The sequence below is a fragment of the Podarcis melisellensis genome (assembly GCF_964234715.1).
Source record: "Podarcis melisellensis genome assembly, chromosome: 8".
NCBI classification, from domain to species: Eukaryota; Metazoa; Chordata; class Lepidosauria; order Squamata; family Lacertidae; genus Podarcis; species Podarcis melisellensis.
This window is the reverse complement of record NC_138540.1, coordinates 73,886,244-73,902,603: the sequence shown is the minus strand read 5'-3', so window position 1 is coordinate 73,902,603 and position 16,360 is coordinate 73,886,244. Positions and strand designations below refer to the sequence as shown.

Here is a 16,360-nt window from a genome sequence, read left to right as displayed (position 1 = left end):
TGCGATTCTTGTTTGCTGAAGGTGGATGGGATTCCTGTTTGCACACTGAGGGCCAGACCCACTCTGACTGCTAGGAGCTTGATTTGAACACTGAGGGACGACTCACTGATAACGTGGGATATTCTGTTGGGCTTTTGAAACAATCTAGTCCACAAGATTACAAATGAAAATCTGCTGCGTTGCAATGATCAGCACAGTTTGCCACATGCTCTCTTTCGCACCTGGATCGACTATTTTCTGTACATGCACATGGGCAAATGATTGGGAGTGCTCCAATATCTTCTTTTTGGAGTGATTTGAGTCGTGTTTTTCTTGAAGCTCTGTTGTACATAACAGAACTTGCTCACTCTCCTCTTGCAACTGAAGCACCTTGTGCTGAAATCAAGGATGGACAATTTTTTTTTTGACAATGTCAGTTTCATAGAATCATAGAAATGTAGCGTTGGAAGGGACCCCAAAGTTCATCTAGTCTAACCCCCCTGCAATGCAGTTCCTCCTTTTCCCAGTCTTAAATTCAAGTTCATTTTTGAAAAAGTCCTCATGAGAACCCACTAGCAACTTAGGGTTGCTCTTGCCCTGTGCCTAAAAAAGCATGGTTCTGATCAGTTGTCCACTTGATCCACACTTTCTAGACACAAATCCAAGCAGTTCTCCCGCTTGCCCCACCCCTTTCCCAGGGGAAATCTGCTCCTTAGCTCTAAATTGGAGGAAACGGCCATCTGGGTAAAAAGCTGAATTGCCATTTGCTCCGACTGAGCACTACAGAGCAGTTTTCCCTGGGGGAAGGCAGAGGGAAAAGAGGAAGCATGGATAAGCCCTTACTGAGCACTTCTCCCATTATGCACAACTTTGCAAAGCAATTTCCCTAAAATGCTGCATTTTTTGCATGTTATCTCAACCAATATATGCACTTGTACACACACTTTACCATAATATACACTTTTATTGTCCACATCGCTTTGCTGGAGAACTGCACTGCAAAATTTGAAGAAGTATGCTGTTCAAAGGATTGCCGTGTTTTGGTTCTCATACTCACCTTTAAATCCAAATTGAATCAAATTTCTCCCCTATCCCTAATTTCACCTGCGTGAGAAGCTATGTGTCTTGAAATCCACCCCCCACCAACACAGGACGTTGGAGTTCTGCTGTCCTTTGCACCTGGCTTCCCTAGTTGTCCCTACACTGCATATTTCCAGAGAGCTTGAGACAGTGATCTCTCTGGTGATTACATTTCAGACCACATCTAGGCCATCAGAGTGGTTGTGGCTTAGGCTGGGGCCTGGGTCTAGCGAAGTGGCTTGCTTCGCTAACCAGAAAAAGTTCTGGGTTACGCCAGCGGACTGGCAGCCACACAGCCAACAGAGCTGCATGACAATCAATAGATGCTGAGGCTGTTGCATCTGTGTCATGGCCCTAGCCAATGGAAACACACACACACTCTCACACACCCGGTGTGTCCTAGATAGCATGTCATAGAGCAAAATGGGTTAATAGGGCATGCTTCTGAAGACTGAATGCTAGCAACAATCAGCCATGCGCATGATGTGCAGCCTGCAACTTTCCAGAGATGTTGCAATTCTGAATTGCAGGAGCTCATCCTGACAGCCCCTATAACCACACCCAAAAATGCAGGTACTTGTATTGACCCATTATATATAGGCAAACAGACAGAGATATAAGAATTGTGTGTGCATGTGTGCGCACACACAAAACACAGCATATAGTATAATACCCAGTTGTTTAGAAAGGCATAACTGCAAACCCTTGCATAGTTTCCTGGAAGGAAGCTCAACTGAACTCAGTGGTGCTTTCTTCTGACTCCATAGGCACAACACTGAGCTTTAACCAAAGATCTTCAGTCTGCTAGAAGGCAATCTGTGCCTTTTAATCGGAAATGCAAGCAACCTTGCAAAGAAGCATTGCTATCTAAGTTACTAGCATGAAGAGCAAAAGCTACTCCATCAAAGGAAAGGAAAGATGTCTCCATCCTTGCTTGATTAGCTTCCCTGAACTGTCAGGCTGAAATCCTTCCTATACTAAGCTGGGAGTATTGCTCATTTAATAGTTTTGGATTACTTTAAGCCAGGCATCCCCAACCTGCGGCCCTCCAGATGTTTTGGCCTACAACTCCCATGATCCTTAGCTAACAGGACCTGTGGTCAGGGATGATGGGAATTGTAGTCCAAAACATCAGGAGGGCTGAAGGTTGGGGATGCCTGCTTTAAGCAATATTTAAGTAGCACACTTGCAGGTGCCCTCTGGGCAACCTCACTCACAATGCCTTGTTTGGGGAAAGAATTCTTCTTCAGAGCAAGGCATGGAGCACCCATGTCACAAGCAGCAGCTGATCTGGTGGTGAGTGGGTGGATGGGAGAGAGGGAGGCACGATTATCTCAAGCAGGAGACATGTCTTTCACTGGTTCTGCAGAATGGAAACCCAGTGGTCTGTTGACAGCAAGAGGGTGACTGATCAAGCCATAGTTGTGTAATTGTCTTCCAGGAAAAGAAAATGGGTTATTTCAGCTATTGCTTCTAAAAAAATCAATTTGAAAGAACAATTCTATGAAATGCCAAAGGCCGGGAGGTATATGGGTCCCTGCTTCCACACAGGCGTAACTTCATTTAGCTAAATGGTTAATCCATCAAAATACAATCATTATAGCTCAAGACAAACATCCCTGGAGGGAACCAAGTTAAACCCGTGATTAAGAATAGGCTCATTTGCTCAGTTGGGCAATTGTGATTCTAATCCCACTGAATTCGGAAGGATAGCTGTAAGCAAGAAAGAAATGGCAAGTGATCAGGAGAGACAATTAAGCAAATATTGTTGCTGTGGATCATCAGGATGCTTCCTCTAAGACAACTGGCTGGGAAATGATTTGATCCAGTTCCACGTGACCTTTGCCCCTCTCTCTGGAACATGACCAAAGGAAAAAATCCATGGAAGAAGCAGGAGATGCCATCTGTAAAATAATAATTAAAAAGCAGAAAATATTCATCAGCAGGAGGTCCCAGGAGACGAGTTTCTGGACCACCCATTTTTGCCTTATCCTCTGCAATGTGTTTCTCAGTAGGTTCCCTTGGGATAGAACTGCCCTGCATATCTCTGCCTGCTGATGAAAGGCAAACAGAGTGGGGGGCAGCCAAGCCTCCCATGAAAGGGAGTTCCAAGAAGGTCCTCTCTAGTGTCCTCACCAACCATGCCTGTGAAGGTGGTGGAGCAGGGAATAAGGCCTCCCTAGAAGATCTCCAAGCCTGAGCAGGCTCATATAGTAAAATACGGTCCTTCAGATAGCCGGAACCCAAGCCTTCTAGGGTGTTATAGACCATAATCAACCCTTGGAATGATGTCCAGCGATGGACCGATAGCCAACAGAGCTGTTGTGACATAGGAATCTGCCTCGTATGGATTCCGACCCTTGGCTCATCAAGATCTGTATTGTTTATATGTGCTAGCAATGACTCTCCAGGGCATCAGACAGGAAGCCTACCTGGAGAGGCTGGAGATTCAACTGGGGGCCTTCTGTACGCAAAGCAGATGCCCCACCACTGAGCAACAGCCTTCCCCAGGTAGGGAGCCAACAATGGCAGCTGCTGTACTTTCTAATCACCCACCCCTACTGTTGGCTGGGTCGGAGGAAGCAAGCTGATGGCTATAGCCAGAGGGGCAGAAACAGCGCCACAGGGTCCCCGGGGTCAGCAGCAGGCCCCTTGCTGAGGCACGGGCCCTTTCACCCTCTTGCCTAATACTAGAACCCATGGATACCCAATGAAGTTAAATGTTGGACGATCCAAGACACATCATTCAAAGAAGTTCTCCATGCAGCTTCTATAAAACTCACTCTCTTCAGGAGGCAGTGATAGGCCACCAACCTGGGTGGCTTTAAAATAGGGATGGGCAAATTCCTGGAGGAGATGGCTACCAATTGCTACTAGCCACAATGTCTGCACTCTGCCTCCATGGTTGAAAGCAGTAATGTTTCTGAATACCAGTTGCTGGAAACTGCAGAAGGGAGAGAGGGCTCTTGTGCTGAGATTCTCCTGTATACCTGAAGGAGCATCTTCACCTCCATCGTTCATCCCGGACAGTGAGATCCAGCGCCGAGGGCCTTCTGGCAGTTCCCTCATTGCAAGAAGTGAGGTTACAGCGAATCAGACAGAGGGCCTTCTCGGTAGTGGTGCCCGCCCTGTGGAACACCCTCCCTTCAGATGTCAAGGAAATAAGCAGCTATCCTATCTTTAAAAGACATCTGAAGGCAGCCCTGTTTAGGGAAGTTTTTAATATTTAATGCTATATTGTTTTTAACACTCGATTGGGAGCCACCCAGAGTGGCTGGGGAAACTCAGCCAGATGGGTGGGGTATAAATATATTATTATTATTATTATTATTATTATTATTATTATTATTATTATTATTATTATTAGCTTCTGGTTGGCCACTGTGAGAACAGGATGCTGGACTACATGTGCCATTGGCCTGATCCACTACGTTCTTCTTACTTTCTTGCAAACTTGAAGCCAGTGCTGCTCTGAAAATGGTGTGCTCTGTGGGGCAACTGATGTGTACAGGAGAAAATATAAATTTGTTTTCAAGCTCCCGATAACCAGCAGATACGTAAGAATCGATAAGGAGCAGCAGTGGCTTATTGTCTTATTTTAGGCATGGCTCATTTTTGGCCAGATATTTAGCACCCCCGCCCAGTTAGAATTTTTCAAGGGAGGAGGCTCCAGAGGACATGGAGATATGGTCTGTTTGGACTTCCAACACCACCCAAGATAACATTCTGTGCTGAGAATTCTGAGGACTTTGGATCCAGGATAAGAGGTGGAGAACGATGGAGGGACTATAAAGGAAAGAGTTATGCACTGAAGGGCAAATTTCTGTATGGAGGGGTCTGTAGAAAAGAGTCTCTGCCCATTGTGGCATAGTAGAAAAAATACCTGATATGCAGAACTAAAAGAGGATCCCACCCTGTCCCTAGCTACAAATATTGCTTCATCTCATAGCTTTTAGAAAGTCATAGATCATGTATTTTTGAGGAATCTCAAGTTTTGTTCATTTTGCAATCAATCTGCTAGACATTGCTTCCTTCTCAGAGCAAGCGACTGAATTCAAAAGACTTGGGCTCCTTCCATGCCAATACTAAGTTTATGGCATCTCTATTTAGGGATATCCCACATCAAAGCAGGCATAGGATTTTCCCATCATCCCTCAGACTCACCTGTGGGAAGGCTTGAGGTGCAGAGCAGGAATTAGAAATCATGTGGTCATAGAGCAGGGCCGGCACATCCATGAGGTGGACAGAAGTAGCTGCCTCAGGCAGCAGAATCTAATGAGTGGCCACCATAGATGCTTCCTTTGCCACTGGGGAAACAAGGAGAACCGGTGGTGGTGGCAGCTTCTGGGTTCTTGTGAGATATCATGAGAGCACTGTGAAATCTCATGAGAACTCACTGGAACCTGGAAGCCGTAGTACAACTCCGATAAGTGAAGCTTTGACGATGGCGACACTTTCCTGTTTCACCTCAGGTGGCAAAGCAAGATGAGTGACCAGGTTTTAGTGTCTTAAATCTGAACATTTTAAATAAAAATGTAAATAGTGAAAATAACCTCCACAAATGTATTATATTAGGGGAAATGACTTGCAGAAAATGTGTACATTGGTCAAACACATAAAATGTGTTTATTAGGAGAAAGCCTTGCTAAAATGCTAATGAATTGCCACAAATATTTTCTTTATTTGCAAATTGCTGCTAACTGGAGAACTGGGGGGGGGGGGGAATATGACCTTAGGAAGAATTGAAATTTCACAATGATTAAATATATATTTTAAAAATTGCTGCAAACTGTAGAGAACTGAATTTTAATTGGGAGGAAAATGAGAAACTGAGAGAATCAAAATTCATAGATCCTTCCACCCCTACTTCCAAGGATGGTTTCTGAAGTTGGTTTGTATAGAGCAAGTTACAGGATGAGCTTTTGGTGGGCCAGCCCTGATTCTAAGCAAGCCTTTTTTTTATAAGAATCCCACAGGGGTTCTCAACCTAAAGAGAACAGCACAGATGGTCCAAGAAGGAGAAGCTTATTTTGATTCACAGCCTTGACCTGAAAAGGAACTGCTGCACTTTGTATCATGTGATTCTGCAGTCTCTCTTTGCTTCTTCTCTGAGGGGGGACTTCTGTCTTTTCTGAACTGCAAAGCTGAGCAGCCACAAAACAATGGAGCTGAACCAGGTTTATCTCCTGCTGGGAATTTCCTTCCTGCTCTGCATCTCAAGCCTTCCCGCAGGTGAGTCTGAGGGATGATGGGAAAATCCTATGCCTGCTTTGATGTGGGATATCCCTAAGTAGAGATGCTATAAACTTAGTATTGGCATGGAAGGAGCCCAAGTCTTTTGAATTGAGTCGCTTGCTCTGAGAAGGAAGCAATGTCTAGCAGATTTATTGCAAAATGAACATAACTTGAGATTCCTCAAAAATACATTTTTATTCTTCTGTTGATGACTGTAGTTTAAGAATTACATATTAGCAAATGAATTTCAATCCAGATTTTGCATTTGCAAGATGAGTTCCGCAGGCTTCTCCACTTGCAACCTTTTAGCAAGAATGTTCTTGTTTCCTATGAATATGGTTCTCCAGTTCTGCAGACAGGTGTGTATATATGTTATCATTTACTGTAGTTTCCATTGCCGCCTTTCTTTCTTTTTATATATATAATTTTTATTAAATTTTCTGTTTTACAATCTAAAAGACTCATTTCACATCCTTAAGATATCAATGACTTCCCTTCTTCTCTTTCCATGGTTCATTCTGCATATCATAAATCCCTACATATTTTACAAAAACTATGCCATTCAGTATTCCATTATTGTATCCATCAAAACTTGTTTACACTGTTGAATTTATCTTAATGCTGCCAGCGCTTTCAGCTGTACACAGTTATTTCCCATATATTCAATAAACGTTTTCCAATCTTCTCTAAGCGTATGTTCTTCTTGCTCTCTTATTCTGTATGTTAAGTCTGCGAGTTGTGCATATTCTGTCAATTTAAGTTGCCATTCTTCTTTCGTTGGGACCTCGCTCATTTTCCAATTTTGGTCTAACAAAACATGAGCCGCAGTAGTAGCAAATATAAATAACCTTTTTTGACACCTGGGAATTTCAGTCTGAATTATCCCCAACAGAAAGGACTCTGGGGTTTGTTTGTTTTTTGGTGGCGGGGAAGTACTTTTAAACATTTTTTTTCCAATTCATTACAGATCGTTTCCCAATACTCTTTTACCCTTTCCACTGCCTCCTTTCAGCCTTCGGCGTCCATTACTCGGTGGTCCAGTTTCCAGCAGAGGTCACTGCCATCGTGGGAGACAACGTCACCCTGAAATGTGCCTTCTCCATCCAGACTGGGAAGCCCACTTCAGCCAAGGGGGGCATGTCCTGGTTGAAAGGCCCAAGGACGGCAGAATCTGTGGTGGTCCCAGGACCCCGCTTCAGCCTATCTTATCCAGACAACTTCCTCAGCCCAGGAGAGGGACTGCTGCTCATCACCAATGTCTCCTTGGAGGATGCTGGGAGCTACACTTGCCAAGTGATGGTGTTGGGTGAAGAGGAGATGTGTGGCAATGGGGTCAAGCTCCATGTTTATGGTAAGATAGGCCAGCGACAGGTAGGGCATTGTTGGCCATTGAGCCTTTCTCCTTCAGAAAATGCTCATAGAATAGTAAGGGACGAACCCCCCCCCCCTGCAATGCAGGAATCTCTGTGTCCCTCTGCATGTCTATACTTCAACCAAGGTTCTTTGGTCAGGGTGTCTGGATGGCAGGAATAGCCAATGCTGCAACCTCTGGATGTTGTTGAGATACAACTTCCATAACCCCTGGCTGTTGTGCATGTTGTCTTGGGGACTGGTGGGAGATGGACTTCAGCAACATCCCCTGCTTGAGGGTCTCACAGCACACAATTGTGCTTGCCAAGCTAAATAACACTCATAAAGAATACATGGCCCTCCATGGGGGTACGGAAGCAGTCCCCCCTTCCTGTTGAAACATCATCCCCAATTTTCCATATTTCATGGGGGGGGGGGAAGAGAGCATGAGAGAGACAGAAAGAAAGAGAAGGTGTTTAGCATTTGCAGAACCTGAGATATGAGGTCAAATGTGCAGACACAATTCTTCTCACTTTTTTGTGAGAAACCAGCCTTCTCCACTCTGTTCGCTGTTTTAATTTGCCTCTCCCCCCCCCCCCGGGGGGCATCCTCCGGATGCTCTTGAAACAATTCCTGTCTTAATTATATACACATATATGGCTATTTATTTATCAATGAAATAAACAACTTTCTGACTTTTAGAAGACATCTGAAGGCAGCCCTGTTTAGGGAAGTTTTTAATGTTTGATGTTTTATTGTATTTTTAGTATTCTGTTGGGAGCTGCCCAGAGTGGCTGAGGAAACCCAGGCAGATGGGCGGGGTATAAATAATAATAATTATTATTATTATTATTATTATTATTATTATTATTATTATTATTAAAAATAATAAAAATATACTGTTATTTACAACAAAAATGCATAAAAACACACAGTAAAAACATATTAAAAAGTTAAAACAACCCTTGTAGAAGGATGTATTCTTAGTTGCCTGCATAGGCCTGGAAGAATAGACAAGTTTTCAGCAGACGTTTAAAACTTGGCACAGAAGGCGCCTGCTGAATCCCTGTCGGCAAAGTATCACACTGTACACAGGACTGGGTCTATTACTTGTTATTATCAAGTGAGCCTTGCCAACAAGGAGATCAACGAGCGATGCTCCTGCTGATGATCTCAGGGACTGAGCTGGGCTATAAAGGTTCAGGAGATCCTTAAGGTACCCTGAACCTAATTTGTGCAGGCAGAGCTCTGCAAATTAATACTTCAACCTGGCTCAATGGTAGATGGGCAGCCAGTGAAGCTGTTTTAACAGTGGTATCCTGTCTTCCTGGCCAGGTACCTCCTTCATCAATCTGGCGACCACATTATAAACAAGGGCTGTGATGAAACAATCATTGCCCTCTTAAAGTTCTCTCTTCCAGCCTTGATGCCATGGAATGCCCTTTGCTGGGGTTCACGTTCCCTTCCAAAAATCCTCTTTTTGCATCTCATTGCTCCTGGGCACGGAGAGGAAAAGTCATCCACTCTCTAAGCTGCTTCTGAATACAGTACTTGTTGCTAGAAACTGCTGGAGCTGAGAGTGTTCTTGTGCTGCTGGCAACTGCCTTCCTTCTCTCTTTGCCTCCCGCAGCTCGCCCCACCCAGCCGGTCGTTTTCCTGCAACTCCAGACAGAGCCTGAATCCAAATGGACCCTCGTTTGCAGAACGGGAGGCTTCTACCCTGCTCCGGTGCGGCTCACGTGGTATCATTCTGGACTCCAGCTGAATTCCTCCCAGCAGGATTGTACAGATCCCACCGGCTTCTCCCAGGCTTCTAGCTTCTTAGGTTTGCCTGATCCTGACCAGAGGGCGAGCTACACTTGCAGCGTGGAGCACCCATCGGTGTCCGAGCCGATAAGCGTTCAGTACTCTTATGGTGAGTGGGTAAGGAGCAGCCAGAATTGCTCAGAGCACTTCTGTCCCCTTGTGGTCGTTTGAGGATGTACAGAAGGTTCGGAGCTCACTTGCCTTGGAGAACAGGATACAGTGGTACCTCAGGTTACATACGCTTCAGGTTACTTACGCTTCAGGTTACAGACTCCGCTAACCCAGAAATAGTGCTTCAGGTTAAGAACTTTGCTTCAGGATGAGAACAGAAATCGCGCAGCAGCGGCACAGCGGCAGTGGGAGGCCCCCAGTAGCTAAAGTGGTGCTTCAGGTTAAGAACAGTTTCAGGTTAAGAACGGACCTACGGAACAAATTAAGTACATAACCAGAGATACCACTGTATTAGGGACTGTGGTTCTTCTCAAGCAGTTACACCAGTGCCAGATTTACGTATAAGCTAAACAAGCTATAGCTTAGGGCCCCACTCTCTTGGGGGCCCCAAAAAATTTAAAGGGGAAAAACGTGGGTGTACATTTCCAAAATATAAGATAAAAATAAATAAATAAAACCTACATACAGCAATAGTATTTTGTGTTGTGTAGGCTCCTATGATGTAAGTAATGGGCCCCGCCTGCTAGCCTGCTAGCCTGCTCCCTAAAATATCACTAGTTTGCTCATTTCTATATATAGAGTGCCTACATTCTGCATGTTATTTGCAAATGTCTTTAGATACCTTTTAGCATATATATATAATTACCATATAGCATATATTCAACACAAAAAACAGCAACAATTTGTTGTGGACAAAGGACAGCTGGGCATATAAAGGGCTCCATTACCTTCAGTAGTTTAGGGCCCCATCAAACCTAAATCTGGCCCTGAGTTACACCCAGTACTAATTTTCTAGAAAAAGAGGCTCCAGGGCTCACCATGAACTTCTCCCTCATTCTCTTAGAATGGCAATGGTGCCCACCTGAGAGGTGCCACAGCTGAGCTCCTGTGAGCTCTGGCTGAAAAAAGAAGCCCTGGTTACACCCGATTCAAACTGGCTTGCAAAAGCTCTAATTTATGTTCTCCTCAAACAAGTTGTTGTTTTTAACAGTTCAGTTCTGAAAACTGTTTTTATTAGCAGACTGTACTTGGTGCAATAGCCTTAAAATCCATCACCACAGCACTTTTTAAAGATAAAATAAATAAATAAAATGTTTAAAAGAAAGAATACACGCGGCAATGAAAACAGGAGCAATAATGACTCATGTGCCAGTTCATCTGGCAAAGTCATTTTTCCAGAAGTTAAAACTAGCATAAAAGTGCCAAGAATCAGAATCCTCGACTTTATTGTCAAGGATGAGTTGGCAACCTCAAACTCAAGGGCCAAATTCAGCCCTTCAGCCCTATCTGGAACTCAGGGCACACTCCTTTTCACTAGTCCTGTTTTGTGAATCGCCTGAATTGATTTTGCCAGGCTTGAACTGGCATAATGCTGTTCGCTGGCCTGGGTGGTGTGTGCTGGTATGTGTGTAAACATGGTATAAAAGAAAGTGTCCCACCTTTTATTCCACTGATGTTTGCCCCTGGCTCTGTCCAACACTAGCATGTGGCCCTGGAAAGGTTGCCTATGAGGCAATGTGGCCCTCGAGATGTTCCCTAACTCTGTTATGGACTATTACAGGGATTTTCATTGAACCATTATTTGGTAACTGCTTCTCCCTGTGGTGCATCGCTTTATCATTAATTTGCCTTCCCTTGGGGAAAGGGGCATTTAAAGTTGCAACTCCAAATTGCTTTCCATTGTTTGTTGTTGTTTAGTCATTTAGTCGTGTCCGATTCTCGTGACCCCATGGACCAGAGCACGCCAGGCACTCCTGTCTTCCACTGCCTCCCGCAGTTTGGTCAAACTCATGCTGGTAGCTTCGAGAACACTGTCCAACCATCTCGTCCTCTGTCGTCCCCTTCTCCTTGTGCCCTCAATCTTTCCCAACATCAGGGTCTTTTCCAGGGAGTCTTCTCTTCTCATGATGTGGCCAGAGTATTGGAGCCTCAGCTTCAGAATCTGTCCTTCCAGTGAGCACTCAGGGCTGATTTCCTTCAGAATGGATAGGTTTGATCTTCCTGCAGTCCATGGGACTCTCAAGAGTCTCCTCCAGCACCATAATTCAAAAGCATCAATTCTTCGGCGATCAGCCTTCTTTATGGTCCAGCTCTCACTTCCATACATCACTACTGGGAAAACCATAGCTTCAACTATACGGACCTTTGTTGCTTTCCATTATTCAGAGGCAAATCCTACATCCAGAACACACAAATAGTTTCTACTCTAACCAATCATACTCTCCTCCTTCCAGAACCACAGAGCCAGTTCTCTTCCCCTCCCTTGGTGATTGAAGTTCTGAACCTGCTGAAGATTGGGGTAATCTTTGGCATCACCATCGCCCTTCTTGCACCAGGTACGTGACAACCCTCTCTCCTTTCTTGCCTCATATCTCCCAGCATGCACTCAGCTTAGGTCTATCAGGTGATCTGGTTTTCCTTTGACAGCATGACTGCTCTCCTTGTTGAGTTTTCTTCTTTATTTCCCTGAGTATACTGCATTGACACATTTTTTTCCAGCTATTATTCTTTCTACCTTCCTGAATAGTTCTGGTGGGCAATCCTGCTCCATCAGGGATCACACACAATAAACAGAATGAGGCAGGCACAACACCTCTAGGGGGCTGGGGTGTCCGGTTCCCTTAATATTTGTTGGAATAGGGCCAGGCCCTCTCAATGTTGAGGGGACCCAGCATGCAGCTCACACATGTGCTGTTACATGTGACACACATTGAGCATCGCAGCTTCAGCGCCCAGCTCCTCCTCCGGAGGATACAACATCATGGCATTTGTTACGTGCATGGTGTCACATACATGCAACACACATAACGTCATGCACGTTCAACGTATGACGGGCCTCCTCAGTCACCTCAGCAACCTGGCACCTCTGGAATGAGGTCACAAATACATAGCTAGACTTGAGGATGTTACTAGGGCAAGTGAAGGCAACTGAGAAGTGAGGGGGGTCACAATTAACTAGCAAACCTTTCACAGCACATGCATGGAGGGAAATTGGCAAGGAGGGGAGATGGCTTTCAGCAATGCCCACATACCGTATTTTTTGCTCTATAGGACGCACTTTTTCCCTTCTAAAAAGTAAGGGAAAATTTGTGTGCATCTTATGGAGCGACTGCAGGCTGCGTGGCTAAGCCCAAATCCAGAACAGGGAGATGGAGCGCTGCGCAGCGCTCCGTCTCTCTGTTCTAGCTTGGGGATGGCTGCGCAAAGCCTCCGCAGGGCAGAGGGGTGAAGGCACCCTGCTGCCCTGTGGAGGCTTCACAGGCTGTCCTCAAAGCCAGAACAGCAAGAGGCTATCCCAAAAGCCAGATCTCTCTTGCTGTTCTGGCTTCTGGGGTTCAGAATTTTTTTCTTCTTGTTTCCTCCCCCCCCCCCCAAACTAGGTGCGTCTTATCGTCCAGTGCATCCTATAGAGCGAAAAATACAGTAGTTTGCAGAAAGCATTTTTTTCTGGGTGCTTTTGGCTCAGTTCTAAAACACATATGGGTACTTGCTCCCCTGACCATATATTGTCTTTGTTTCTCTTCCACAGGGTGCATAGATTGTTGCAAAAAGCATTCGAGAAGATCTGTGGTAGGTCAGGCTACAGAACTGCAACATCAGGTCCTAAGATCTGACATCAAGGGCTATTTCTAAGGGCAGAGGCAGATATAGTTTTTATAGAAGAATCAAGCCAGTTTGGAAGGACCTCCTCAGCATTCCAGATAAGCATACCTATTCATTTCCAGGGCTGAAGTCAGGTGTGGATGAGAGATTTATCGCTCTGCATATTTGTAGCAAAATCCAGCTGTGGACAGCACCTATTGGCTAGTGCCGGTCATGTTGCCAAGGCACTTCTCCATGTACCTGCTGGAGAAGATTTGCAGCTGTGTTTACAATGTTTTCATTTAAACGTATAGGGACTGGTGAATATATAGGTGGTGATTTTTTTTATTTTTTTAAAAAAGTAGACTGTCCAATTGCAGCATGGGTGGAAGAATTCAACTCACCAGAATGTAAATTGTGAAACTGCAAATTAGCTATGTGTCTTCACATGCAGATGAATAAATCTCTGTGGTTTCTCTTTCAAATATGACTTCTGGTTTCATCCAGTTTTATGCTTCCTTCCACCCATTTTTGTTCTCATGAGGACTTTAAGAAAACAAATTCCCAAGCTGATGTGGAAAGGTGTAGAAGTGACTTTAAGACTAGGAAAATAACAACTTGAGGGAGCTGAAATTGCCAGATCAGTCCAGCTCTGTCTAAAGGAGTCTTTCCCTACCTTAGACACAGTAGAAATTAATGAAGGATATTCAAAACAATATAGAGCAGAATAATATGGATCCAGCTCCTTCAAAACACATAAACTTTATTAGGATGTGGCTGTTTGTCTTTCCTGGGAACTACATTATATTTACACAATCCGCTTTGGACACTTGGTTTAGAGGGGGTGGGAAAGCACGTTCAGAGACACAGTGCTGAATCGCTCAACCTGACATTGAATCCTAAAGAGGTACACAATCATTTTCCAGAGAAGTCGCTGTTTAGCTCTGGTTTCATTAATGAGCTACTAGAGAAACAAATAGTCTGCTTAACAGGAAACCTTCAGGAATTGCGATAGCTTTAGAGCTGGTGCAGAGAACCTGGGACCCAAGTTTAATTGTGCATGGTGCTCGTGCTCTGCATCTTCCAGCACTCCTTCTCTGGGAACCGCTTTCTCTTCTACTGTCATACACATGTCCCCTGTCCCACCCCCACCCATATAGTTCTCAAGAGTGATGGGACACCATCCGTTGCTCCCAGGGGGACTAGTTAAATTGCCATCAAATTGTGCAACAGCAAGCAGCCCTGTCCATTAGTTGCTCAGGGCTGCCAGCGACTAATGGACCATTAAAAAACAAAAATCTGAAAGAACAGAAATCTCTTTTAGGGGAAGAAGGGAGCAGAGGAAAAGATGCAGTCCTGAAACTACTTTGTACACTCTAAAAATAATAATAACATAAGCCCCATTTGCACAGGTAAAGGTAAAGGTACCCCTGACCATTAGGTCCAGTCACGGACCACTCTGGGGTTGCACGCTCATCTCATTCTATAGGCCAAGGGAGCCAGTGTTTGTCCGCAGACAGCTTCCGGGTTATGTGGCCAGCATGACTAAGCCGCTTCTGGCGAACCAGAGCAGCGCATGGAAACACCGTTTACCTTCTCGTCGGAGTGGTACCTATTTATCTACTTGCACTTTGACGTGCTTTCAAACTGCTAGGTTGGCAGGAGCTGGGACCGAACAACGGGAGCTCACCCCGTCGTGAGGATTTGAACCGCCGACCTTCTGATCAGCAAGTCCTAGACTCTGTGGTTTAGAGCACAGCGCCACCCGCGTCCCATTTGCACTATTACACCTCTTTAAACAGTCATGGCTTCTCCCCGAAAATCCTGTGAACTGTAGTTTAAGACTGAGAGTTCTTGAGAGACATCTGTTCCCCTCACTTAGCTACATTTCCCAGGCTTCTCTGGGAAGAGAGATTGATAAACCACTCTGGAAAACTGTAGCTCTGTGAGGGGAAGAGAGGTCTCATTACAACTCTCAGCAGCTTTAAGTTCCTAGGATTCTTTGGGGAGGGGGAGCTATGACTGTTTAAAGTAATATCATAATGCTGCAAATGTATTGTGTGGATCTGGTGTTGCACATGGCTATTACAGGCTGGTAGAAATGAGATGAACTTAGTCCTGTCGCCAGAACTGAATGTGTCTGTCCGTCCCTCATGCCATCATCTGCCGGCAGTGCCCTTTGCCATTCTTCGCTGGACAAGCAGAATAAATGGGCACATATCAGATTTGGCAATGCTCAGAAAGCTTTTCAGCCTCACTGGGCAATCTGCTGCAGACTTTAACAGTGGATCTTCCAAGGAAGACTGCCGTGTGTGAAGCTGCTAAGTTCCAAACGCTCAGGAAATTAAATTAATCACATGTGGCTTGAATTGAGATTGCGAGTTTATCTCTTACGTTAGATAATCAGCTAGCCAGTGCCAGGATGTTTGCGTTATCATCCACACTGCCTAGTATTTGACAAAGTGGGCTTGACTCCACAAACGTTTGTGCCATAATAAATAAGTCAGTGAATAAATAATGTGCTGCAAGTCTCTCCGGGTGGAATCCAAACATGAGTCATCTGCAGAATAATTTATGGACATGACTAGGTTCAGTCATTTCAATGGGTTTACTCTTAGTGAAACAGAGTTGGGTGCAACCTTTTGCTGTTGGGATTCCCTTGTTAAGGTTCACTGCAACATTTTTCCTTTTACAGAATTATCCCAGTCCTTTGTGTATTTCATTATCCTCTGGCTTCACTCTTTGCTATTCCCACCCCAAAACATGATTATGTCTTCTAATTTAGGATTATTATTCATGCGTCTGATGATATTGAACCTTATGCCATAATACAGTTGTCACAGCTCTAGCCTAACCATGCCTACTCAGAAGTAAGTCCTGTTGAATGCAATGGTGCTTACTCCCAGGTAACTGGGGTTAAGGCTGCTGCCTTCATTATTAAGATGCCTTATTTTAAGACTCCCTTATTTTGCTGCAGACCAAAAATGGCCACCCCTTTGAAAAGTAATGTTGTGTTTTCATTCTTTCCCCAGTATTTAAAGTAATGCTGCTTGACTCCAACATCTATTGGCTAGCTCTGGGAGGGGAAGAGGGATGATGGGAGTTGTAGTCCAACTACATCCAGAGAGCCACAGGTCTTCAATTCCTGTTTAAAACA

The 16,360-nt window shown here is 44.7% G+C and overlaps 1 protein-coding gene across 1 annotated transcript; it reads left to right on the top strand.

Annotated features, from left to right (window-relative positions):
- The first annotated feature begins 6,054 nt into the window (after positions 1 to 6,054).
- Positions 6,055 to 13,551, top strand: LOC309375247 (immunoglobulin kappa light chain-like). Its single transcript, XM_081920855.1, has 5 exons — positions 6,055 to 6,291; positions 7,307 to 7,645; positions 9,275 to 9,559; positions 11,856 to 11,957; positions 13,151 to 13,551. The coding sequence occupies exons 1-5, from the start codon at positions 6,222 to 6,224 to the stop codon at positions 13,252 to 13,254; spliced, it is 900 nt and encodes a 299-aa protein (XP_081776981.1). The 5' UTR covers positions 6,055 to 6,221; the 3' UTR covers positions 13,255 to 13,551.
- Positions 13,552 to 16,360: the final 2,809 nt, after the last annotated feature.